The sequence below is a fragment of the Phaethon lepturus genome, unplaced genomic scaffold (assembly GCF_000687285.1).
Source record: "Phaethon lepturus isolate BGI_N335 unplaced genomic scaffold, ASM68728v1 scaffold3744, whole genome shotgun sequence".
Taxonomy (NCBI): Eukaryota; Metazoa; Chordata; class Aves; order Phaethontiformes; family Phaethontidae; genus Phaethon; species Phaethon lepturus.
Window position 1 is genome coordinate 64,680 of NW_010535307.1, and position 26,950 is coordinate 91,629.

Consider the following 26,950-nt stretch of genomic DNA (forward strand, 5'->3'; position numbering starts at 1 on the left):
GTTCCTAACAATCCGTACAGGTGACTAAGGAGTGGCCTAGCAACAAACCCCTAGTTTGAGATGCCATTTGATTCAGGAAAAATTTACGCTCGGCTGAGGTCCATCTCTTCAGCCAGTCACTTCCCAAGCTGCTCTAAGAGGAGGAAGCAGAGTTGCTCAACCGCAGCGTGAAGCACCAGCAGTCACCTTGCTGAACCCTGCCCTTGCTGGCTGGTGCATACACAACCAGCGCTGATAGCCTGCTCATGTTCCATCTTCATTTTGCTCCAAGCTCGGTCATTTGTGCTCTGATTATCTCTCATTACTGACGACCTTGCTGTAATGAGTTTTAATCTGCCTCGTATTAATTAGAAACATTTTCATTAGCCAGCTCAATTTTAGGTAAATAGCTAATAGAAGCAACTGAGCTGCAATTAGTTATCTGTGGGGCAGTTCAGGAGAAAAATCAGAAGGGAGCAGCTGTTTCCCCTCTAGACACCTCTGTGATATAATGCACTATTGTGTCTAAGTCTCCTGAGCAGGGAGAACAAGGAGCACAGGGAAGGGATGGTCAGAGACAAGGGGAAAACAACATGCTAACATATCTGGGACATAGCACTTCTATGGCTATGGCATTACCTGCCTATTCTCTCCCACTAACAGTCCCAGATCACACTGTTGAATATGGGAATCTGAGAGTCAAGCTGAGTCCTTTACACCTACAGACATCATCTCCAGTCAACATGGTTCTGGTCTTGAAGCTGTTGTACCTTGAGGGGAGCCCTCTCTAGAAGACAGTATCTGTGACTGCGCAACAGGTCCTTCACACAGGATCTCTTTTGGGGCATGTCCACTTATGCAAATGTTACTTACTCAGAAGGATAAGATCAGATCAGATCTGCACGAGAAGGAAGGAACAGACCTATGTCTGGTCTTTGCAAAGTCAGCAGGTTCCCAAAAGTGCCTTCAGTGCCTTGTTGTCCTGATAGGATTGGTATACAGAGAGATGTATCCTCTGCTTTGTTGCAGAGCACGCATGGAGAATAGGAAGTCATTCAACAGCACGGCTGCAGAAGGCACAGAGACATTTATAGAAGCCGCAGTGAAACTAGGCACGTGTCTCGATCCATTGATCACAGTGCCTGCAGCTCCTGTTACGGAGGCAGGTGAAATGATAGTAAATTTAACACAGCATCTCTCAAAATCTTGCTAACAAAATTAATTCAGCTCAGCTTGGATCAGACCATGTGGGATGGCAGTGAAAACAAGCTGAGGGCTGTAAAGACACCGTCTTATATGGCCTTGTGTTTAGCTGTGGTGGGGGGCTGCCAGACATTAGTCCTATTAAGCCTCGTTTTATTTGCTATTTTCAGTTGCTATAAGGAACAAGATCAATCAAGATGTGTGTTAGATTCAGGAGTGTTCCCTAAACAGGCGCTGCTGACACACCCTACAGAAACCATAGACTACTGTCTGAGCGGCAAGAGATGATGGTGTGTCGCAAAAATGACTTTAAGGGAGAACACTCCCCAAACAGCTATATCCATGTAAGGAGACCCTGGGAAGGCAGTAACGTGGGAAGTGAAGGCTGGTCCTGGGCTGGTGGAAGCATGGCGGGAAGAGCTCAAACAGGATAAGAGCAGGAATTAGCAGTCACTGAAGCTGATACAGTTATGGCTATGCACAGGGAGGCTCCACATCAGGGATAGGGGTGTAGAGATGACCTTCACTTAAAAAAAGGTCTGAAGTCTCAGACAGAGTAGAGAGAGCAAAACAAGTACATCAGGAGCTACTGCAAGACAGATGAACCAATATGGTAAAAATGAGAAAGAGTTTCATGATTTGTCCTCAATAGTAATACCAGATGGTGCCAAGAAGGCCGACCTGGTAACATTTACCAACTAGTCCAGAGGTCAGACACTGTAAACAGAGAGAAACATACAGGGTGTTATTAGTGTTAGTGAAGAGGTAAAAGATGAGATGAAATGATTATCAAGGGAATGTGTTCAAATGCTGAATATTCACAGAATCACTAAGGTTGGAAAGGACCTTCAAGATCATCAAATCCAACCATCAATCCAACACCACCATGTCCCCTAAACCATGTCCTGAAGCGCCACATCCACACGTTTTTTGAACACTTCCAGAGATGGTGACACCTGCTGTCAAAGGCTTTACTAAAGTCCAGGTAGACAACATCCACAGCCTTTCCCTCATCCACTAGGCAGGTCACCTGGTCATAGAAGGAGATCAGGTTGGTCAAGCAGGACCTGCCTTTCATGAACCCATGCTGGCTGGGGCTGATCCCTTGGTTGTCCTGCACATGCCCTGTGAGTACTCTCAAGACGAACCGCTCCATGATCTTCCCCAGCACTGAGGTCAGGCTGACAGGCCTGTAGTTCCCAGGATCCTCCTTCCGGCCTTTCTTGTAGATGGGTGTCACAATGGCAAGCCTCCAGTCATCTGGGACCTCCCCTGTGAACCAGGACTGCTGATAAATGATGGAGAGTGGCTTGGCAAGCTCCTTCGCCAGCACTCTCAGTACTCTTGGGTGGATCCCATCTGGTCCCATAGACTTGTGGGTGTCCAGGTGGCTTAACAGGTCCTTAACTGTTTCCTTCTCGATTATGAGGAGTTTATTGTGCTCTTGTGCTCTTCATCCTCGTCTTCCAGTTCAGGGGGCTGAATACCCTGCGGATACCTGGACTGGCTATTAAAGACTGAGGCAAAGAAGGCATTAAGTACCTCAACCTTGTCCTCGTCCTTGGAGACATTGTTCCCTGCCATATCCAGTAAGGGATGGAGATTCTTCTTGCCTCTCTTTTTGCTGTTAATATATTTGTAGCAGCATTTTTTTATTATCCTTTACAACTGTGGCCTTCAAAGCAAAGTCAAGGATTGTAGCAGCAGAGATGAGGATGGACATCTGACAGTCTCCTCTCTTAGTCCCCACACCCCATCCTGCAATAAAATGGGAGCTGGAAAAGCCATGGAGTCCATGGGAAGCACCGACAGACAGAAGATACACTGAAAGACACACTGAAAGGTGAGATTTATCAGGATGCATGGCCCAAGCACAGAGGGAAAGATGGAGAAAGCTCAGCTAAGTCTCATCTAGTTCAGCAGCTGAGGGTCAAGACAGGGTAGCTTCACACAGTCTGCTCTCCTAGTGTGGGTGTGCAGGGAAGAAGGAAGCACAGAGGCAGCCGTTGCAGCTGGAAGGGAGAAATCATCACATCCACTTTGTCAACATCGAAGAATCTGGGCTGACATTCTTCTCTTCCCAACAGTCGAATCCCACCCTACCAGCTGCACGTCACAGCTGACCTCCAGTCAGGACCTATCTGAGTCAACGTCAGGCGATTAAACCATGCAACAGCAGCTTCTTCCCCTTCTACATATGCAACTTCTCTCCTGGCAGGTCACTCCAATGGCCAGGGGAGCAGAGCAAGCAGGCTCCCTCTCTTACAGCCATGCAGATGGGCACCAGCATTTATCTTGGTCACAGAACCCAGAAAGAAGGGTTTCCACTGCAGCCTTTCTAGAGATCTCAATACATCACCTTACCAAACTGGCAGAGACAGATTCCTTTCCCCTTCTTTAATCTGAGAAGCTCTGACCTTTAAAGTACAGACCTCTTCCCATACGAACAGGATGTCTGAAATGGAGAGAGACAGTAACACATGAAATACCTAGAAGTGATTAAATTGGATTGACGAGGAAGTCAGTAAAGATAACAACCATGGGATTATGCTGTCAATTCCAAAAAACTTCAGTGACTGTCATAGCACTACATCCAACAGACAGAGAGTGGCTGCGGTGCCAGTAAGTCATCATCAATGGCAAAGTGCAGTTCTACTGTTAAAAGTGTGTATGTTGGGGGGGAAAAAAAAAAGAGAAATGGCCCCTTGTTACTCAGCAGGCCTGTTCCCTTCTGGATATCAGTCAGAGTTGCTGACTTCAGTGAAATATATATAAATTACTCCAGCTTTTTCATCCAGTTAACACCATACAGCTCTACCACATGAAAGGCAGCTGGTGTCTATTAGCATCTCAGCAATGTCACTACTATGGCAGACTGAGCTGGTGTCTCTTCTGATTCATGCACAATCAATAGACTTGTTAAACGGCAATTAGAAAGTCAGATCCTTCCTTGCAGCCACTCCTTTGCATTCTCACTGAAAACAACAGGTTTGTGCAGGTGCCAATGGAAGCAGAATTTGGAAAAACTGGGCTTATATGGGTGCCAGTGAAGGTAGCATTTGGTCTACTGAATCCTTATGGCTGCTAGGAATGCAAACAGAGAGAGCCTATATTGGCTTTGAGGGTACCACTTAAAAATAGCATGAGATAGCAGTTTAATAAAGTAAAACATACGAATATTTGACATGGCACCACACTAAGATGAACAAAAGGAGAGCCCAGGTGAGGCCACATGTTGGTTATTCATCATCCAGACTAGATTACTTTTGCTCCCACAATAAGCAAAAGGAATTACCCCCAGCAGTACCAGAGGCAATTGCCTTTATTGCAGCTGCTAGCACAATGAACAGTATTGTACATGTCTCCCCTGCACTTGGCTGTGGCTCACCAAGGTTGTGAAGGGGATAAAACTGAGATCATCTTTATATATAATTACATATTCAACACTTTGCCCTTTCCATTGCCAGCTGTTGAATTTTACCTCTCATCTAAGAGATGAATGAGCATCCACAAGGCAGGGATGCTGCATTTGTAAATGTCAAACATATTATAAGAACCTAAAGTAAAATAGTTGGTAAAGCTGTTGGATGTCTTGTCTCATTCTAATTTTAAGAAAACAGAGTGTCCCTCCACCTGCAGACTCACTGTCAACCATTATTTTATTTACAAGCAATCGGGTGCAACAGGAAACATTATCAGTGCATGGGGAGTTGAGCTAAGAAGAAAAGGAGCAGAAAGTCTCCACCTCCAGGTTACTTATCCCATCCACGATCAAAGTGACTGGCCAATAGCCTTTAAGAGTGGTTCAGCCTAGGAAATTATAAAATAGATTCCTGCTCAGCTGCCTGTGGAGAAATTTCCCTACCCTTATCCACCACCCTTCCAGAGAAGCAATTACAAATAGCAGGAAATGCACTTTATCAGATGGAAATCTAGGGTGGATTTTTTCTTGATATATGAGATGCTGATTACCACAGATCACCTGTGCAAGTACGCCAAGGGGCAGGGTAAGGAAAGCCTGGTCCATCACTATACAGTTACAACTTCTTTGTGGAAAAAAATGAAAATCAGGCAGTGCTTGTCACAATTTAAAAAAGAAAGCACCATCTAGGAATCCAGAGGTTCCAGTTTGAATCTCACGTGAGCAACAGTCAAGGTTCCTTTGTCAAAAGGGGGAGAATCTGGTGTAAGAGGCTAACACTGGACAAGAGAAAACAAAGATGACACTGCAGTGTAGATAATAGGCAAGAGACAATCTCCACCAACACGCTAATCAAAGACAGGAAATTTCTAACGTTGACTAGAAAGTGAGTAGTAAGCTTAAGACAAAAGGCCTATCACAAAGGCAATCAGTACAAAATCTGACATAAAAATAATATTAACAAAGATCCTCCAAAAAATCAGCCCTTGCTGGCAAAATACAATCACTGTGGATAGTCCCAAAGACAAAATTCGCGTGCCAAAAAGGACCACAGAGAGTTAGCACTACACAAGATGGGTGTGAAGCAAAGCAATGAAGAGAAATCAGATGCTAGTAATCCAAAAGTAATGCTATGTATGACTTCTACCCTCATATAATTATTTTATTAAAGCATTTACATGCTCCACACAGAGATACAGACATGCCATGAAGAAGGATGAAGTCACAGTGAAACAGGGAGTTGATGTCCGCAGGCAGGGGAAAATGGAAAATGGGATAAACATGGTCTTGGTTTGGTCTCTGGAAAAGAGTGGAGTTTCACTGTCTTCTCATTAAGACTATAATGGCACGAAAGGGTGCTGTGCATTGGTTACCACAGAGGATATATTTCTTTCCTGGGCAGAGACAGAATGCTGTACGTACAAGCACTTGGCTGGAGGTGATAAAGTCTGTTTAAACGTCTGCCTGACAACTTGAGGTAAAGCTGAGAATGTGAACATGCCTCCTCCAGGAGGCTTATTTAAATCTAGATTATGCCTATTCTGGAGCCTAAAATAGACTCCTTTTTAATCATGTGCTCGTAAGCACCTGGGATTCACTAGCATCCCATAGTAGCCAGTCAACGATGACATACATATATAACTGCCTCTTTGAAAGCACAATTACCAAGTCTATATGAATTGCTGTCCTGACTACAGCTAAGTTGGGTGAGCTTCTAAACAGAGCTATGAGCAATTCAGATATTTCAAACTCCTCCTCTCCTGGGCTTTGACAGAAGGCTTCAGCCACGGGAAGGCAGGGTGCCTCAATCACCTCCACTACAGGAAGGCAGCCATCTATGGGCCACATCACAACCGTCCCCACAGAGCAGCCCCCAGGAATAATTTGGGGTGGGTAGTCTGCAACTTCCAGGCAGACAAAGGCAAGCAGAACAACACTGGCCACTTGGAACTCACCCAGCACATCAGATCTGACCTCCCTGACACGGGGAAACCTTTAGTGTCCATAAAGCAGTAGGGGTAATGACTTTATGTCTTGTTCTAAAATCCATCAAATCCACAAGTCCAGCATTCCTCACTTCCAAGCCTTCATGATGCTGCTAAACCATGACCCAGACAGAAGACATTGGTCCAATACCAACCATGAAGACCTCCTCTCCAGATGGCAAAGCCCAGACTCAAGCTCATTTTGGCACATGATATTGGGAAAACAAAAGTTCAGTAAAAGCAAGCTTGGAAACCCACTCTATCCTCTAGTCCTGGTTTTGCAAATCGCCCATCTCCAACAAAATGTGTGTTGGCTTACAGAGAAGCACTATACGGGAGCTGTTAGATTTTACTATTCAGTTGCCTGAAAGAAGAAAAAGAAATGGCCTCTGTTGGCCTATTAATCTGTCATAACAAGAGTCTTCATAATTAATTTGTCCCTAACAGTTGCTTTGTAATGGTAGCAAGAGAATATTTCAAGAATGGCAATTACCTCTGGTGTCAAAATGATGAGAAAAACAAATGTTCAACCATCAACAAAATGCAGTGCCTTATCCACTCCCACCCAATGGTGGGTGACAGCACTGCACATCAGAATTACAGTGCAGTTAATTACTAGGCATGTTGCAATGGAGAATTCATTTCCCCTCTTGAGATGAAATTTGTTGAGCAATGCAGGTGGAAGGAGGGACATCTGCCACCGGGACAGGGGTTGTGTGGGGAAGTGGTCTTATCTATACATTGTTTCTTCTTTAATTTACTACACATACATCCAACAATTGTAAACAGCAAATACTTTTTTAAAATGTTTACAGGAACCTTCCTTCATTAGCTACACATATGTCCCACCTTTTCAAAGATTTTGCAAAAAGACAAGAGCTTGACTTCTTTGTTGTTGCTTTATTTAAATTTAGTATCTTTGAAATAAAAACCACATGCCTACATTAGGCTTTCAATACTAATATGAAATACAGTGGGTTTCTAGGCTGTAAATGGAAGAATTCCAATTCCTTGGGCTGTGAGCTCATCATTTCAGCACGTTACAGAACCTGACATCTGACTGTTTCTGGAGCAAGATTTCCAGGAATGAAGCTAAGGCATGCACAATCTGGAGCTTGTCTGTCCAGGTGAGGACCAAGCTGTGCCAGTGCTGGAAATCCTACTCCAGCAAGGGACTGGGAAGAGGAAACCTGCTGGCTCAGCTGCCATTGACCCAGGTGTGCAAAGTCACAGCCTGGGAGAGCTGTCCTGCCTGGGGCTGGCGATGAATCCACCCAGTGCCTGGGTCTCAATTTTCTCAGAAAACTAAGATTGTGGCAAATCTTTGCCACGTGAGTTGCTAATGAATGTAAGACCTGGTAGGGTAAGTCTGTACTCAATCTGACAGCAGCACACCGGCGGCCAGGGTTGAGGCAGCCAGGGCTGAGGCATCAGTGGAGGGAGGTAAGGGCAGAGCTGGGGCACGCTGCAAGAGAATCAGGAGAGCAGGAAGCCCATTCAGGCCTGGTACAGGATGGCAGCACAAGTGAACAGAGAGGTCAGCTGTGCAGGGCTAGCAAGGGAAGCTGTATGCATTCAGAGGTGCAAGCATGAAGCTGTTTCTGCCTGCATTTTGCTCAGTCCCAAGCCACATTACCAAGCATGTGCTACCCTAAAATCAAAATATAGGTTTGAAAGAATCAAACATCACCCTTACTCCTGGTGGAGACTCAGTCCCTAGTCTGTGGCCTCTGGGGTCAGTGGAGGTCAAGGAAAGTTGCAGTTGATCTAACCCTGGTATAGCTCTTGGGAGCCCTTCATGCACATCAGGCTGCAGATAGCTCTTGTCTTCAAGCACACAGCCCAGTACAAGCACCAGCTTAGAATGAGGCAAGCACAGTTGCAGCTAACAGCCTCGCTGTTTCTCACTCTCCATCGCTCAGGAGCCATCATTTTATTATAACAATTTTCCCCAGTCAAGGATCACCATGCCATATGTTGTCAGTGAATAACTCCCAATTCAGACTGCCACAGCAAAACCTCAGCTTACTGCAAGAAATAGAAGCAGGGATGCTGTCCTGGAGAGGAAGAGGAGAGACAGAACAGGCGATACCACAGCACTCCAGAGATGAAACAGCTCCTGCTGGGCTCTGGAAACGTCCAGCTGTGCTGCCTGACTGTGAACGCAAAGGAAAGGGCCCAAAGGAAGGAAAGTCTATCTTCCCTACTTCTCTTCACATAACAGTCCTACGATAAACAAATGGGAGTGAAAAGTCTGCTGCGCTTTCAGCAACCCTGCAAAAAACAACTTGTGTTCAGAGCAACCCTGCAGTAACAAACAGGCTGCACAGTTACGGAGTTCACAGGCAACTCTGAACAAGTACATTTTCAAACAGAGACTTGCAGGGCCAGTAAAGACATTTTAGGAGCTGCAATTCTGCTAGTGACCTTTTCTGTGAATTTACCTCTAAATTCAGCAAAGCTGGAAAGACAGTAAATGGGTTCAGGCTTGGCAGGAGGCATTTCATAAAGCACTGTGCATATGAGTATATGTGCAGGCTCACATGCAGATTCATTGTTAAAGTGGAGCTAGGAACAGAGTGGAGGCTGTATAAAGATGATCCTTGTCACTATGTTTATCTGCTCCCTGTGGGCCCCTTCCAAGTCACATTAGTTCAGTACACTGACAAAAACAAGTTGTTACTGGTGTCAGACCTGCCAAGATGTTGCTGCTGCAGAGGAAGGAGCAGCAAGCTGCTCTGAATGGTGCACCATCAGCAGAATTTGCAGTCACTGAGAGTTAACAAAAAAAAGAAAACACACCAAAAAAAAAGAACCCCCAAACCAATTCTATGGGACCAAAAGTAGGCTTAACTAGGCTAGCAGTGAATGCGATTACTATCTTGGATTCACTTCTCCAAAGCCATCTTTGAACCTTTGACTCTATTTTGGAAGTGGCTATTTCAACAGAAGCACTCACACCCTGAACACACAGGCACACCTCTACAGGCAGACAGGTATGCCTGTCCAGATGTACAAAAATGCAGACACGTGCTCATGTTAGGAGATTTCTAGGGCACCTGAACACCCTAGTCAATAAAGAGTAGCTTCCAATCCTGGCACTGACCTTTATATTTTGTTTTGTTCCTAGACTAGATCAGCAACTGCTCCAACTCAAGACAAACATAGCTTCCTTTTTTCCTAGTCCCCAGGGCTTCCTCAGCCTGGCAGAGTCCTGTCCAGCCATGGAGCACCGGATAGAAGAAGACAGCAGAGTTCCCTTCAGAGACACCTTTACCTCAAGTATGCAAACAGGATGGTCCCCACATAGGTAAAATGGTTTGCCTGGAACCCACTAAGATGCCTTCAGTGTTGCCAAGAGGTCCAGAGCAGTGTTTGCAAGAGACAACCCACCACAGCAATTGCCTTAACACTGACTTCACAGACTAAATGAAGACACTGGCTTGACAGGTAAGATAATTGTGTGCTACCCTCCAGCACACTCTTTTATCAGATATACTTTGGGGAGAATGTGATAAGGTCACTGGTTTAGCAGAGCAAATCTACAGTATTCAGTTCTGCTCTGAAATTCCAGCCTGGCCTGATACGTGAAATACTCTGCATGCCACACCAGTCTTTTCACTCCTGTTTTTACACCTCTGTACTCCTAATTTGGGGTTCTTCAAGCTGGTGTTTCATTGCAAGCTGACTACAGTAATCTTAGAAAGTGAAACAAAATCCACAATATGGATCTTGTTAAGGACTCAAAGGACAAAGAAAACAACATTTGAGAAGGCCAGTTTGCCATTGCAAGTACTGATGTGTCCCTGTCCCCAAATTAATCTTTTAGGTATCTATTTTTCCTAGTCTCAGATAAGATTATTTAAATTCTCAAGCCAGGCATCCTCCTATTTTTTAATAGGTAAATGTCACGGTTTAGCCCCAGCCAGCAACTAAGCACGATGCAGCCGCTCGCTCACTCCCCCATGGTGGGACAAGGGAGAGAATCAGAGGAGTAAAAGTGAGAAAAATCATGGGTTGAAATAAAGACAGTTTAAGAGGTAAAGCAAAAGCTGTGCACGCAAGCAAAGCAAAACGAGGAATTCATTCACTACCCTCCATGGGCAAGCCCATCTCCAGGGAAGCAGGGCTCTATCACGCGTAGTGGTTTCTTGGGAAGACAGATGCCGTAACTCCAAACGTCCCTCCACCCCGTCCTTCTTCTTCATCCCAACTTTATATAGCGAGCATGATGTCCTATGGTATGGAATATCTCTTTGGTCAGCCTGGGTCAGCTGTCCCAGCTGTGTCCCCACCCAGCTTCCCATACACCCCCAGCCTTCTCACTGGCAGGCCAACACGAGAAGCAGGACTGTCCTTGACTAAGCAACAACTCAAAACATCAGCACGTTATCAACATTTTCTCATCCCAAATCCAAAACATAGCCTCACACTAGCTTCTGTGAAGAAAATTAACTCTGAAACCAGCACAGTAAAGCACTGTCCACCTCTCAGCTCTACTGATTTTACAGGTGGCCTCCAACAACCAAGTCATATAAATGGGCCAGTAGTTCAAGGCTATACAGTCCTTCATTAAGAAAACAGGCAAACTTAGGGCCTGATCCAAAGTCAACAGGGCCAGCCTTGAGTTACTTACAGTGGCATCCTAAGCAATTCCTGCTTTCTTTTTGTTTCCTTTCCTCTTTACACAGGCATTTAACTCCCTGAGAAACCCTATGTGCATATCCACTTGCACCACACACATCTAGGGTGAAAATCTAGGCAAATAAATATCAACCATGAGCTCTTCAAAGAAGATACCATCTCTTGCCATATCTCTTGACTTCGCACTGCCAAGTGTTCATTTCACATTGGGACTCAAGGTGAACACTAAATAAAACAAGGTTATTTCTTCATTTTCCATTTGCTCTTTTTATAGTGCTCCTCATGGTGCAAGCTCCTTGCAGCCTACATCCTTCAAGGGCTTCCTAATGGCTTCCTCACTGTACCGGTTGAGATGTTCTTCAGATATTCCTCTGGCTATTATGTACCTCTTCAGCAGCTATATGGAAGCAAAGTAATGAGGTCTTCAGGGACTCAAATGAAAAGGGATAGCCCCACCTGGAGGAGAGAAGGCTAAATGCTCCCAAGGCACACAATTTCACTCCTGCTGGGGAGCGGCAAAATGCAGGACGACTTAGGCAAATGGTGTGTCTGACACCTCACACTCACACTCTTGGAGTGAAACACTTCAGGGACAAGGGTGCACAGCCAGGAAAAACAGCGCAATAAATGAGGCACTGCATCTTTCCCCTCACTTCTCTCCTCCTTCCTCCTCCAAAAATGTCACAGTGAGCTGGCCCATCTCTCTGAATAAATCACTGCAGATGACTGATGAACATCCTGTTTTATAGGCACACATCCCTAAAAAAAAAAAAAAGGACTTTCTTAATGCTACAAAATTAAAACCTAGAGATGCTGTGGCTATAATGTTCAGCTGACACCACTCTAGAAAGCAGAAGGAGGAAAAGGAAGTGTCTTAATTATAAGATCTATTTTACAGCTTGTTGTGTGTTTTCAGTGCAAAGCTTTCATGCTTTATGTGTTGGCAGGAAGTTTGCTAGACAGCAGTGCTCAAATGTAGAGTCATCAAGCCACCAGCTGGCCCTGCTAGTAGCTTTTTTAGACTGCATTAGTGTCAACCATGCCTTTTAGATGAAGAGATGTCCTGGGGACCACATAATAGGGCAACCTAACATGATCAGCGTAGGGACTGTGGATGGGCTGTGAAGCTCTTCACCTCTATTACTGGTTCCCATTTAGCTTGTTGACAGAAAGTCACTGCCACCTAATGGCTATTCCATGTCTCCTAGAGAAGTTCATTTGCTTCTTCTAATCCCAGTTCACCACAGGTTGAAGCACAGGCAAAGAGAGCCACCACCACACAGACTGGCTGTGGTGTATAACAGTCCACAGTCCGCATTCACAGTTGCCTTTTTGAAAGAATGCCATGGAGGGCTCCTGGGGATTTCTCTCTGCAGATGCAGTCCATCTCCATCATGAAGAAACTATTTTAGGACATCATTTGCTATTATTTAAGGCATACAGTGTTACTGAATCAAGAGGGAAGTCCAAAGACACAGGCTACTTCATTGGTCTGAACTATCCAGAAACTGTAGGTTATTTTTTAAAAACACATGCACACGTACACCCACTCATTTTCTTTGACAGAACCTTCAGTCGGGCAACTTCACTATGAGACACAGCTCGTTTTGAAAACATCCACCCCACCATGGGAAGCAAGCACAACAAACTCCAGGAATAGCCTCCAAGGAGCAAGAAGAAATCTTATTCTGTATAATGGTGGCACAAGGTTACACCTTCCAAATATTTGCACAGATACTGATAGCCCAATAACCAGGAGTTTGAATGAAAACATCCTCATTTTGCTCTCAAAAGGAGGAAAGTTAATTAACCTCCCCAAATGGCTTTTCCCTGACAAAGCAATTCTGTAGCAAACGAAGTTAATTCAAGAATGGATTCCCACTGTCTCCCAAGACACCTTGATCACAAATCCTTTCTCTCCTTGCTATCTCCACTCCATTAAAAAAAATACCTGTATCCATTCACAGCAGTAACCTTTTGTCTTTGTCCTGGTTTTGGCTGGGATAAAGTTAATTTTCTTCATAGTAGCTAGTATCGGGCTGTGTTTTGGATATGTGCTGAAAACAGTGTTGATAATAGAGGGATGTTTTAGTTATTGCTGAGCAGTACTTACACAGAGCCAAGCCCTTTTCTGCTCCTCACACCACCCCACCAGCAAGTAGGCTGGGGGTGCACGAGAAGTTGGTGGGGACACAGCTGGGACAGCTGACCAAAGGGATATTCCATACCATATGATGTCATGCTCAGCATATAAAGCTGGGGAGAAGGAAGTGGAGGAAGTTCGGTGTGATGGCATTTGTCTTCCCATGTAACCATTACATGTGATAGATCCTGCTTTCCTGGAGATGGCTGAACACCTGCCTGCTGATGGGAAGTGGTGAATGAATTTCTTGTCTGTCTTTGCTTGCATCCGTAGCTTTTGCTTTACCTGTTAAACTGTCTTTATCCCAACCTGCAAGTTTTCTCACTTTTACCCTTCTGATTCTCTCTCCCATCCCAGCGAGGGGGAGTTATCAAAGCAGCTGTGTGGGGTTTAGTTGCCAGCTGGGGTTAAACCACAATGTCATCATACGCAGGAAAAGGGCAGACACCCCAGGAAAGGATTCTTAATTCAGGAAAAAGATCAAGTTACCTATGTGGTCCACCCACCAGTGGTAAGATGCAACAACCACTGGGATGGACATAAACATGCTTGAGTGGTTGGGCTTTATCCCTGCTACAGGCAAGGGCAGGAATGGAAAAGGTAAGACAACTTTTCTCTTGACTGCTGCTAAGGAAGGGCTGTGAGTGCCATCAGGAATGTGGATTCTTCTATCTCCTGGCTGATGGGAGAACCAGAGAGAGGCAAACCAACCCCAGAGACACACAGTGAATTTCCAGCTACTGCTTCCTGCCTCATGGAGAGTAGTAAATACACACCCAGTCTGCTGGCCATAAAAAGGTGCTGAGAAGTGAGTGGCTGAGCGCATTAGCATCAAAAGCAGCCCATGAGGGACAGAAAAACAGAGTAAGATTGAAGCGAATTCCTTGGAGCTAAGTGGGAACCTGGCTAAAGGCCCCTGGGGAACACATTTCTTTCTTAATCTGCTTTGCATTTAATTGTTTCCTAATGACTATGTCCCTGTTTGGCCCCAACAGGCTTAGGGACTGGTGCTGCCACTGAGGCTTGCCATTTCTCATCTGAGGCTGTGGGTAATTTAGAGGTTCCAGTTTAATGGCTGACTGGGAATCCATGGAGAACGAGTTAAGCGTTATAATTTGCACTGGAGTAGCACCTACCAGCATGCTGAGTACCAGGAGGAGATGCACAGAAAAAATGTTTTTCTACTCCCAGCTGCAAGTCCATCCCAGACACACATGCAGCTGCACCTCCTCACCAGAGACAGAGGTACAGCAGCTGCACCCAGACCTGCTGGCACTATCTGCAGTCCCAGAACCACCAAATCCCTGCCTCACAGAATCTCTGTTCTAAGCACAGCACCAAAAATGAGGCTGGAAATCAGTAACCAATTTATACACATTCTTAAAAGGAAATTCCAAACACTCAGCATAAGAAAAGGAGGTTAAGCCGGCCTCACTCAAAAGACAGAAAGCCAAGAGAATACAATGAATGGCTGAGAGCACCAGAGATCTATCCAGGACAGAGGCAAGTAGAAACAACATGTGGATAAGTATCCTTCGCACACAACACTTACTTGGGAGGGGCATTCACATCCTCTTGGCCCCGTCCAGTGACTAACCTTTAGTACCAACTCCAATGAAGTCATTCTGAGCTAGCCTGATACCAACAAAATCAGCTCCCACAGTGTTAAAAGAGCAGCAGGATGGTACAGACTTGGTTGCCATCCACTTAGAGCTGCACTGAGATATAGGGTTTGCCACGCAATTGTCCAGGCCCAGAAAATTCTCCCCTGCCAAACTGATGCTCTGCTAGCATAAGCACTACAGGGATATTGCTGAGGAACTGCAGTAAGCAAGCCAGTAAGTCAGCTTCACCAGGGGCCCAACTTAAATGCCTCTATGCAAACACACATAGCACGGGGAATAAACAAGAGGAGTTAGAGACATGCACACGCCCGCAGGGCTATGATCTTACTGGCATCACAGAGACGTGGTGGAATGGCTCCTATAACTGGAGTGTTGGAATGGAAGGACACAGGCTCTTTCAGAAGGACAGGCAGGGGAGTCGAGGAGGGGGTGTCATCCTCTATGTCAATGACCAGCTGGAATGCATGGAGGCCCACCTGGTGATGGATGAGGAGCCAACCGAGAGCTCCTGGGTCAGGATTAAAGGGAGGGCAGGGACAGGTGACACCATAGTAGGGGTCTGCTACAGACCACTCAATGAGGAAGACCGAGCTGATGAGGCCCTCTACAGACAGGTAGGAGCAGCTTCACATTCACAAGCCCTGGTCCTCATGGGCAACTTCAACCACACCAGTATCTGTTGGAGGGATAAGACAGCAGGGCATAAGCAACCCAAGAGGTTCCTGGAATGCATTGATGATAACTTCCGTCTCCAAGCGATAGAGGAACCAACAAGGAGAGGTGTTATGCTGGACCTTGTTCTCACCAACAAGGAGGGGCTGGTGGGGAATGGGAAGCTCAAGAGCAGCTTTGGCTGCAGTGACCGCGAAATGGTGGAGTTCAAGATTCTTCGGGCAAGCTCACTACCCCCGTCTTCAGGAGAACAGACTTTGGCCCCTTCAAGGATTTGCTTGGTAGAGTACCATCAGATAAAGCACTGGAGAGAAGAGGGGCCCAAGAAAGCTGGTCAATATTCAAAGATCACTTCCTCCAAGCTCAGGAGTGATGTGTCCCAACAAAGAGGAAGTCTGGCAAAAACACCAGGAGGCCTGCATGGATGAACAAGGAGCTCCTGGACAAACTCAAACACAAAAAGGAAGCCGACAGAGGATGGCAGCAAGGACAGGTAGCCTGAGAGGAATACAGAGAAATTGTCCAAGCAGCCAGGCATCAGGTTAGGAAAGCTAAAGCCCTGATAGAATTAAATCTGGCCAGGGACATCAAGGGCAACAAGCAAAGCTTCTATAGGTACGTTGGTGATAAAAGGAAGACTACAGAAAACATGGGCCCTCTCCAAAATGAAACAGGGGACCTGGTTACCCAAGACTTGCAGAAAGCTGTGGTACTCAATGACTATTTTGCCTCAGTCTTCACCAGCAAGTGTTCAAGCTACACTGCCCAAGTCACAGAAGGCAAAGGCAGGGACTGGGAGAATGAAGAACCACCCACTGCAGAAGATCATGTTTGAGACCATCTAAGGAACCTGAAGGTGCACAAGTCCATGGGACCTGATGAGATGCATCCATGGGTCCTGAGGGAACTGGCAGATGAAGTTGCTAAGCCACTATCCATCATATTTGAGAAGTCATGGCAGTCCAATGAAGTTCCCACTGACTGGAAAAGAGGAAACATAACTCCCATTTTTTAAATGGTGAAAAAAGGAACACCCAGGGAACTACAGGCCAGTCAGTCTCACTTCTGTGCCCAGCAAGATCATGGAGCAGATCCTCCTGGAAACTATGCTAAGGCACATGAAAAATAGAAGGTGATTGGTGACAGCCAACATGGCTTCACTTAGGGCAAAAGGTGCCTGATAAATCTGGTGGCCTTCTACGGTGGGGTTACTGTGTGGGTGGATAAGAAAAGAGCAACTGACATCATCTACCTTGACTTGTTGCAAAGCATTTGATGCTGTCCCACATGACATCCTTGTCTCTAAATTGGAGAGACATGGATTTGATGGATGGACCATTCAGTGGATAAGGAATTGGCTGGATGGTCGTACTCAAAGAGTTGCAGCCAACAGCTCAATGTCCAAGTGGAGATCAGTGATGAGTGTCGTTCCTCAGGGGTTGGTATAGGGACTGGCGCTGTTTAACATCTTTGTCAGTGACATGTACAGTGGGATTGAGTGCACCCTCAGCAGCTCTTCCAACAACACCAAGCTGTGTGGCGCAGTCGATATGCTGGAGGAAAGGGATGCCATCCAGAGGGACCTGTGCAGGCTTGAGAAGCAGGCCCATGCAAACCTCATTAAGTTCAACACGGCCAAGTGCAAGGTCCTGCACATGAGTAGGGGCAGTCCCAAGCACAAATACAGACTGTGCAGAGAATGGATTGAGAGCAGTCTTGAGAAGGACTTGAAACTGTTGATTGATGAGAAGTAAAACATGAGTTGGCAATATGCACTTGCAGCCCAGAAAGCCAACCATATTCTGGGCTGCATCAAAAGCAGCATGACCAGCAGGTTGAGGGGGGCGATTCTCCCCCTCTACCCCCTTCTCGTGAGACCCCATCTGGAGTACTGCATTCAGTTCTAGACCCCCCAGCGTAAGAAGGACATGGATCTTTTGGAGCGAGTCCAGAGGAAGGCCCCGAAGATGATCAGAGAACTGGAGCACCACTCCTATGAGGACAGGCTGAGACAGTTGGCATTGTTCAGCCTGGAGAAGAGAAGGCTCTGGGGAGACCTTATAGCAGCTTTCCAGTACCTGAAGGGAGCCTACAAGAAAGCTGGAGAGGGACTTTTTACAAGGGCATGTAGTGATAGGACAAGGGGTAATGGTTTTTAAACTGAAAGAGGGTAAATTTAGATTACATATACAGAAGAAATTCTTCACTAGTGAGCTAGGCACTGGAACAGGTTGCCCAAAGAAATTGTGGATGCCCCATCCCTGGAAGTGTGCAAGGTCAGGTTGAATGGGGCTTTGAGCAACCTGGTCTAGTTGAAGATACCCCTGTCCATTGCAGGGGGATTGGAACTAGATGATCTTTAATGTCCCTTCCAACCCAAACCATTCTATGACTCTGAACCCACAAGGGTTGTCACTGTCAGGCTCAGTGGTAGCCCTGCATAACACCTGCCAACAGCAGGACAGGGCTCCACAGGCCAGCAAGTTTTGCTGACTCATGCTATGCCAGCACCTACTTCCTCCTCTCTATCTCCCAGCTCATTCCTCTCCACGCAGCCAAAGGCTAGTGCTGGCCATGCCACAGAGTCCTCTTGTGTCATGCTGACATGCTGCGCTTGCCACAGGCTCTGCCACACACGGAGGCTGACTCAGCCAGTCTTGGCTGCCAAGCAGGGAGAGCACAGGGAGAGCACAGCTCTGTGCAGCGCCAGCAAAGAGGGCCCTTTCTGGCTGCCTGGGGCATGAATTGACAAACCATCAAAACCTGCATGACAGAGGTTAATGAAGCCATGGAGAGACACAGCAAAAGGTCAAGAATTTGCAAGGACTGCTGCAAACTGCTGCCAAATGACAAACTGTCCACAGCACTGATAAATGCATAACTTGGGTGCTGCTCAAGAAAGCTACAAGCAGCCCTTCTGCAAACCAGGTTTCAAAGGCATGTGGTAGAGACATGGGCAGATGGAAAGTGAAGCTCCAGACTCCAACACATCTATCTTCAGTTTTTGCCATGGCATCAATGCCACTCACCTGGGATGAGGAGCTACAGCAGAACAGCTTAGCATCTTTAGACAAGAGAGGATGAGAAGAAGCCCAAGGCAGCCTCTCTGCAAACTACCCCAAATACTCTAAGACTATATTGATGATGATGTGGATTTTCTGCGAGAGGAATACTAAAGCATGCTGGAGTCCAATGCCACTGATTTCTACCTGGCCCACTGCTGTTTCCAGCGTTAGTGTCCCTCTAGCCTGAAAGTCCCTAGAGAGCACCACCTCATGCATTACAGCCACACCAGTGGCCTAAATCCTACATGCACTAAGAAGAAAAATGAGGTTAAAGACCTTACTTCAAACATACTATGCAGACTGGCCTAATTTTGCACAAGCTATATTTCCCACTCCAAAGAGACCCTGAGCTGGAATAGCAGAGACACCCTGGCTACATACACCACGTACACTCAAATAAAACTCAGTGTCACTCACAGCTCAAGGTACTATAGGGCTCTAGGCTGGAATGAAAGGTGCAGCACAGGACTGAGAGGAGCAGTAGGGGTGCTTTATCTTACTTCTCAACAGAAATTCTTTTTCTATTCATGTTAATTACTGATATCAAAACACAACAATATGCAATGAGATGTACCTTTCTTTGCTCAAGTCTGATTTCTTCAGAGATCTGCAAGCCTGATTCATCCCTGTTATTTCCCCTCCAACACACTCCTTTTATTTAAATCGCTCAGCCTTCATGTTATGGCCATTACCAACCAGTAAGCAGGTTATGAAACCACTGCCAGTCCCCTCCCAGCAGCTGACATCCACACAGCCAGTCTGGGCAGCAAAGAACCGGTGACAGAGCCCAGTCGCATCTTATCCCATACACCAAGAACCTGAATTTCTAATGGACATAAGTGAGCACTGGTTGCATGAGGCTACTCCTGATGAGGGATATTCTCCATTGGGTAATGCAGATCCTGCAAGAATCTTATGTAATATCCAGCACAGTTTGCCTCTGCTGTTACCAATTTGGTAGAAGGCATATTGAATTAAGCTGAAAGCTTGATGATTTGCTTTACAGCAATGGCTTTGGCAACACACCCGTGCCTTGCAGTTTCCAAGGAATGCAGTCCAGTGCTATCACCTACCTGTGATTTGAGGAAGTCATACTCCTCTGATCCATATGGGACGCTCCGAAGGGAGGTGAGGTAGTCATAGGTGATAACTGCCGTCTGCAAATGAAACCAGAAATGTTGAGCAAGCTCTGCAGTTATCCTGGATCACAACAATAAACCTTTTGTTAGGGAGAATGTATGTAGCTTAAGTTCCAAAGTTTTGGCTCCACAGTGGAGTTTACGGTAACAGACTCATAAGAAATTAAATTAAAAGATTTAAATTTCGAAGAACATTTATAGAAAGCAGTGCAGGGACCTCATTGACATATAGCTATTAAAAATAGCCAACACTTGACATTCCTATACTACCTTCTATTCAAGAAGCTCAAAGTGTTTTCATAAACTCTGTACAGCACCTTGCACAGCAGACTCCAATTCTCTGTCAGATTCCACAACAGGGTCTCTGCTGCTAGTCATAGAAGTCATAAAGACTCTGTTTGTGCCCCATCAGTTTCATCTTCATCTTCACCATGCTTCATCTTCACACCTCCACCTGCCTAACCACACTGCTGCCTAGTGGGCTCAGTCTGTGTAGGTGGTTCACTCACCGATTAGCACAAGCAGCGGTACTTTTGGGCATATTCAGCTGCACAAAGGACTAGAGGGCTGAAGAGTCAGACACCCAATTACAAAACAACAGTATGGAGATCCAGCTAAAGCTTATTAGCTAGACATAGCCACAGACAATGGAATTAGATTCCTAAGTGCCTTAAAGACTTCTGAAAATGGATCTAGGGTATTTCACAATTTTATCTTACAACTAAAGTTGCTCTCTTTCCACAGCCAGCAAACAGAACAGAAACACACAGGTCACATTCATAAAGTTTACTTGAGGGGAGAGAAGGGATTGTATACCTAGATGAACCTGTCCACTAACCTGTCATTTGAATTCCAAGATCCTTGCCATAAAGAACCATTTGCAAAACTTAGATCTAAAGTCAGATTTCCTCAAACCTCCCCACTGAAGGGGTAGCATCCCATTCTGGGACAGGATACTATCCCCCGCCTTTCACCGCAAACACGCCTAGTAAGAGCATAAAGCACAGTCAGTATAACGTGAAACCCAGGAAGGCAACAGGATCAAATCTGACTTGAGACAAAGTTGCTGCAACTGGCAATAGGGAAACAGTCAATACTCAGACATGTATCAAAGAGGGGATCAATCTTGGAATCAGTTACAGACAGACCCACTCCTTCCTTGTGGAGGTTAAGTTTCTCACATTTCTTGTTTTCCAGACCAGAAATTGAGCTTTTCAGGCTCTCTTGCCCATGGTGAACTTAGGAACTGCACAGATACACAGAATCACATTCAGGAGAAAAATTTTCAAAGCATCTTCCCAATCTGAAAAAACAACTTTGAAGTGGAGGGAGGTTCAAATCAGCCTTGCATGAAGGCTGGAGTTGGTTCTTATTTTATCTCTGGTCCATGAGGATAATTATCACCTCCAACTTGAAAAGAAGCAGCTAACAGATTGGCCTGTATTACAGAGGAAGAGGGAATTAATTAAGCGGTTGCTAATTACATCGTAATCTTAAACACTAAATTAGTATTATGATGATCCTGATAGGCAACTCTGACATTGCCAAATCCCTGCTAGTGTCTGAGATGTATTCCAGCGACTGCACAGAACGTTCCTTCCACATACCCAAAACAGCCGGGATACCCTCAAAGAAATATGGCAAATGCACAACTGCTCTGCCAGGTTTCTAATTTTACACAGAAACAGAACACAGAAACTGTCTGAAACATGATGCTGTCCAGGCCATTGACTTCATCCTCATCCAAGACTAGTGCTGTCATTCATGTTACAGTGTGAGACTGAATCTTGGAGACAAAAAGACCTACAAGATCAACCAGTCCCTCCCCTTACAAATGTCAGATTACTTCTTTAACTGATCCTGTATCCAGTCCAGTGTTAAATGTCCCAAAAGCTTGGGCTTTCACTTTGTATCAATGAATTCTCAACACCTTACACTCTTCCACCACACCTCAACTATCCTCAGATCGCACCAGATCATGGCACAGTGCTCCCTCTGAATAGTTGTCTGCTAACACATAAGCAAGAACCAGTTCCCTAAACTGAGGCCCAAGAAGAAATTTTCTGCTAGTTCACTTCATCAAGTTTCTTAGGAAAGTCTGCAAAGGACTACTGAACCAATATGCTTAAAATACAAAGCAGACTCAAATCTTTCTAATCACACTCATATGAAATCTGTCCAGAGTCCTGTAGTTCTAGGTCAGGTTTCCTGACCTCCATGTGTTCTTTTCTCCAGCCATTTGTTTTGGGGTTTTTTTTGTTTTGTTCAACACACCATAACTTGTCTTAAATTTTTGTGTCTGCTGCTGCTAAGCTTAGCTCTTAAGGATTACAGCCTCTTAATTACAGCCTGCTTTTGCCTGGCTATGGTCTGATGATAGAATCAAGCATCCCAGTAAGAAGCCTGGGCAGGGCTAGTATGAAGGACAGACCCTTTAGATCTATGTACATGTCACCAATATCCAAAGTCGCTTGTTTGCTACAGAGTCTAAGCTTTTATTTACAAAACCAGCAAGCCCAAGAAGCTGAGCTTCTTAGAAATGAACACGTTTAATTGCTCTGTTGGCTTCACCCAGTCGATGGCTAAGGAATGAGAGCAGTCCAGGCTGCCAGTGCTCAAATGAGAGCTGACCTGTGCCTTTCCAACAGAGCAGACCCCAACCTGGGAAGGCAGAGGTCACTGGTGCAGCAGGACTAAAGGAGCAACCTAACCATATGCAGTCCTATATAGTAGAGGGAACAGAGAATTCAAAGGGACAGAAAACAGGTGTTTGAAAAAGTATATAGACACACAGATATAAACGCATGCTGCCATCACCTACAGAACACTAGCAGCATGTTTTTGGGGGTCACTGCTTGCAGCTATAGGTGCAGAACCCTCTAATGCATTTAGGAGCAGGGCCAGTGAAGTGCTTTACAGCCCATGACTTGTGACTTCCCTGAAGGCAGCGGACATGAAAGTCAAGTGTGTCTTTAGATTCACCAGCATCTAAACCAAAGAAAATCTTCTTTCCAAAGTAATCTCTCATTGTCACTCAAAACACAGACCAACTATGCAGCTTCATCACAGCACAGTTCTCACTTATTTTTGTCTTAAACAGAAGATAGCCACAAAAACCACTGGCTTCAAATAAGATTGAGAAACACCGGTCAAGCAGGCAGAACTCCAGGGCACATTGGAGATCCCAGACAGCCTGGATAGCAGATTGTTCTCCAGCCACAAGAAGCTGTGTTTCCTCTCCATGCCTCAGTTTCCTGAGCAGTAGAAGGGAGAAAGCTGCTCCCTGCTACCAGGCAGCACTGCCTTATGGTCAGGCACAGAGCACGAAGCTCAGCACTTATTTAGCACTTATCAGCTAAGAAGGAAAGATTACAGTTTGTATTTCTGCCCTCACCCTTTCAAAATAAACACTCATTTTTCACAATAGTTCATGGTGCAGCTTGCACATATAAACAGCACAGGACCTGAGCCAAGCCAGAGAGCTTGTTTCTTATTGCATCCACCCTCAGGAGCTGACTCCTGGTAAAACTCATTAATGAAGTGCTTAAAAATCATAGAATATGCAGACAGACAGCTGCTTACCACTGGGGGTCTGTAAATGATGGGGATCATGGCCTGAAGTGACAGATGTATAATGCAAGTGAAGTACAGGGAGATTGATACCCCCTGCAGAATCTCTGCTCTCCTTGTTCCTGGCTGCTCATGGATTCATTAGTGAGCATCCTCAAGGAGAAGGCAGCAACCTGTTTGGCTGGCAGTCTCCATTCTCAGGTTTTCTGAAGTGGTGATCAACACAAGGGTGAAATAGCAGTGATGCTAGGCAGATGTAGCATTTATTTTATAAATCTGGAAACTAATCCAATCTTAGAAGCACATCATCTTCTGTCCTCACTTTACCCTTACTTTGAGGATGATCCACAAAACACCTGCCATCCTCTCCACAAATCTCTCATACTAAGGGTCACAGGGCAATGGCTACCGCGGCATAACAGTACAACAAAAATCCTTAAAACAAAATGTTCCAATGTAAAAAATGGCAGATGCAGACAAGATGGTTCGAACTAGATCGCTGTTAAAGGCAGCAGGATACCATATCTGTGTGACTGACCTTGAAGGGTGGCTGATGAAGATGTGGGCCCAAAGTGAGCCCTTGCTCTGAAGGTCCCACCCTACCCAGGGAAGCAGAAACAATTCTCTGCAGCCCAGTATCTCTGTCTGTTTCTTCCAAAACAGGTAAACGACAGCTCTATTCCTTCTATGCTTTCATTTCTTTTCTCCCCACTGTGTCAACAACTTGTAGAGCTCCCTATTGACCTTGTGACTCCAGGAGCCAGCTGCCAATTGGAAATGCAGAGGGAAGGCAGGAAATCTCAAGTTCTTGTGAACTCCAATTCCCTCAATCAGCTAGGAATCTTCCTGCACATTACTAGGATGAAACTTACTGTGGCAATGGCTCGGCCCACACGAACAACTCCAAAATCATTGGGATCCAGGAACTTGTTGCCATACAGGTAGATGCCAGAAGTGGCTGCCACCAACGAGGCAAGTTTCAAGGCCCTTCGTGCCATGACTGATGAACCCTGCCAAGACACAAAACAGCAACTGTAACATCTGAGAAGGACATAGTAATCTGATGCCTACAGCCCCAAAGGACCTGACAATCCAAGTTTTAATTGCTCCTTTGCTAATGATGCGTTGGTAGCACTGTCCGCAGCCAAGAGCTCAAGTGATCACGCAGCAACTGAACACAAGCTCTGACTCCATTGCTATTCTAACTCAACAGTGTCTATGGGCCACAAACCCAGAAGTAACTTACTGTGCTAGACCTTGGGCACCCACAACAAAACATTTGTTCATGGTCCCAAAAGCTTTACAAATAGAAACAACAGGTGGACAGAGACAAGCGAGCATGTGCTCACCAAAAGTCAATTCTGATCACAGCAATAGGCCACCTCTCCACTGCAACTATTTCGAAGATACCACAGCATAGGCAGATTGCAAGGGGATAATAGAAGATATAAACAAGCAGGGTTTAAAAAGAGCCCTTGCAACACCAAGAGCACCCAAAACTTGTTGGAAACTCTGCCAGGCTAGTTGTGAAAGTGCCTCACTGCTGATGAGTAGTGGGAGAGGAGATGATGCATCCACAGAGGCTGTGTGCAACTGCAGAGGCCAGCAGCAGACAGCCGTGTACAGTGCAGGGGATGGTGGACCTGATCAGAATGACCATGAGAGACTTGTTTTCTCATCACCATCGTCCCATTCAAGTGCCAGGCAGGGACTGCAGTGGTAGAACGGACATCTGCAGGAATCAACAGCCTAATCCTGCCTCTGTCACAGACCCAGCACAGGCCTGGGACGAGACACTTCTCACTCACTTTTTCTCTGGAAGATGAGGGTGGGGAACAAATGCATTTCCCACACTAAGCACTTTGCAGCACTGCTTTCATTGCTTACAGTACATAAAATTGTGTAAACATTTTACATGTGATATAGATATTATGATTCTTTATGTGACTTTGGAGGATTCCGACATGAGAAAAATGACAAATCAGGTATATTTTTCTTTCCTTTCCCTTTGGCTCGTATTGGATAGAAAATATGATTGACCGTTCCTTCTGTTTACACCACAAATCAAAAGGCATGGTTCACCTACTCTGCAAGAGCTCAAGAGCACCCTTGACACAGCACACGCTTCTACCCCATCAAGATGGAGTCCACTACTCCTCCTACTCTTGGACTTGATTGAGAAACGTTCCTACATCTCTCTGTGAACCTTTAGGGGGGTCAGTCTGGCTCGTGCCTTTTCTCTTGGAAGCCTTGTAACCAAAAAACACATGCAATGACACAGGTCAAGTCTTTCAAAAACAGTTCACAAGCACACAATCAGCAAAACAGGCTAATATAACACAAGAGACTTCTGTCCATGAACCGTAGCTAAACTTTATTATTTCCTTTTTATTTCCTTACAAGCCCTAGTTAACTTTGAGACAGAAAAGCCAACATATATTCTGCCAATGCCAGTCAGAGCTGCCTGCAGCACCCCAGCTCCTTCTCCTGTCAGAAGGGGCAGCTGGCTGATGATTCCTCTGAACTTACAATCAAACTCAAGAGAAAATAAACCCGGCCCCTTGACCGCAGCCAAATGAACACACGCTTCCCCCTCAAAAAAAGCTGCTCTCCTCCCCCTGCCTCACTGAAATTCTAGACATTTTAGGGTTCTTCCAGGAAGACTGATCTCTTTTGTACACAAATTTCTTGTATCCTCTGTCACCTTCAAAAAAACTTTTTATGCAAAGTGTTTTAATTAAACCATTTCTGCTGCTTCTGTATTTTTGTAAAATTGCATTTATTGGAAAGTGAAAGGTGCAAACAGTGCCTTTTTTTAACATAGAAAATGTGCCTCACTTTTTCATTATTTTTTCCTTCGTCTTCTTTATTACTAAAAGAACATTTACTTGAAAGCAGGATGCAAGTCCATCTGTTCTTGCACCTTATTCCTACCTGAAGCTATAATCTGCCTATGCTGTGGTATCACATCTATTGCCATACCTGCCAGCTGTACGTCACGAACAGAAGATGGAAACTTTAGGTGGCAAACAAACAGGCAGAGCAGCTCTGCTCTTCAGCAACAAAGACCCTGCTTTCATGCTTAATGCGTTGTACCAATAAAAAGAGAAGAATTAAAACCCCTCCAATATAAAGTACCAGAAATGAAATTGTCAGCAAACAATTTTATTTCAAAGTTTTGCATAAGGTGTCGAGGAGCCTTTTCCATGTACATGAGGCATTACAAAACCCATAGGGGCATCCCAAAGATCTTGTCAGCTATGAAATTCGCCTCACCGTCTCACTGCCTCTTGTTACTAAGGCCTGCGTTGGGGAATCAGCTCCCGTTCTTCCTTCTCCTAGGTGAGCTGGCTTCTTTGACTTTTAGCCGACCGGGCGCACGTAAGGAGCCCCTTCCTTGCAGCCGGGCGCCATGCCTCTCCTAATCCCGCTCGAGGGCGCCGGGAGGGACCGGAGGTTACCTGCGCTCCCCCAGAGCCCCTGAGGTGACACCCTCGAGGCAGG

The 26,950-nt window shown here is 45.5% G+C and overlaps 1 protein-coding gene across 2 annotated transcripts in view; it reads right to left on the reverse strand.

Annotated features, from left to right (window-relative positions):
* Nucleotides 1-24,454, reverse strand: part of ADCK1 (aarF domain containing kinase 1) — an 81,865-nt gene extending 57,411 nt beyond the window's left edge. The window contains exons 1-2 of one of the 2 annotated variants that reach the window (XM_010285759.1): nt 24,319-24,454; nt 19,811-19,894 (exon numbers count right to left, since the gene is read on the reverse strand). In XM_010285759.1, the coding sequence (XP_010284061.1) occupies nt 19,811-19,894; nt 24,319-24,444 (210 nt within the window). In that variant the 5' untranslated portion in view covers nt 24,445-24,454. The remainder of the gene's footprint in view (nt 1-19,810; nt 19,895-24,318) is intronic. The other variant, XM_010285760.1, reaches the window with a different exon arrangement.
* Between the last annotated feature and the right edge of the window lie 2,496 nt (nt 24,455-26,950).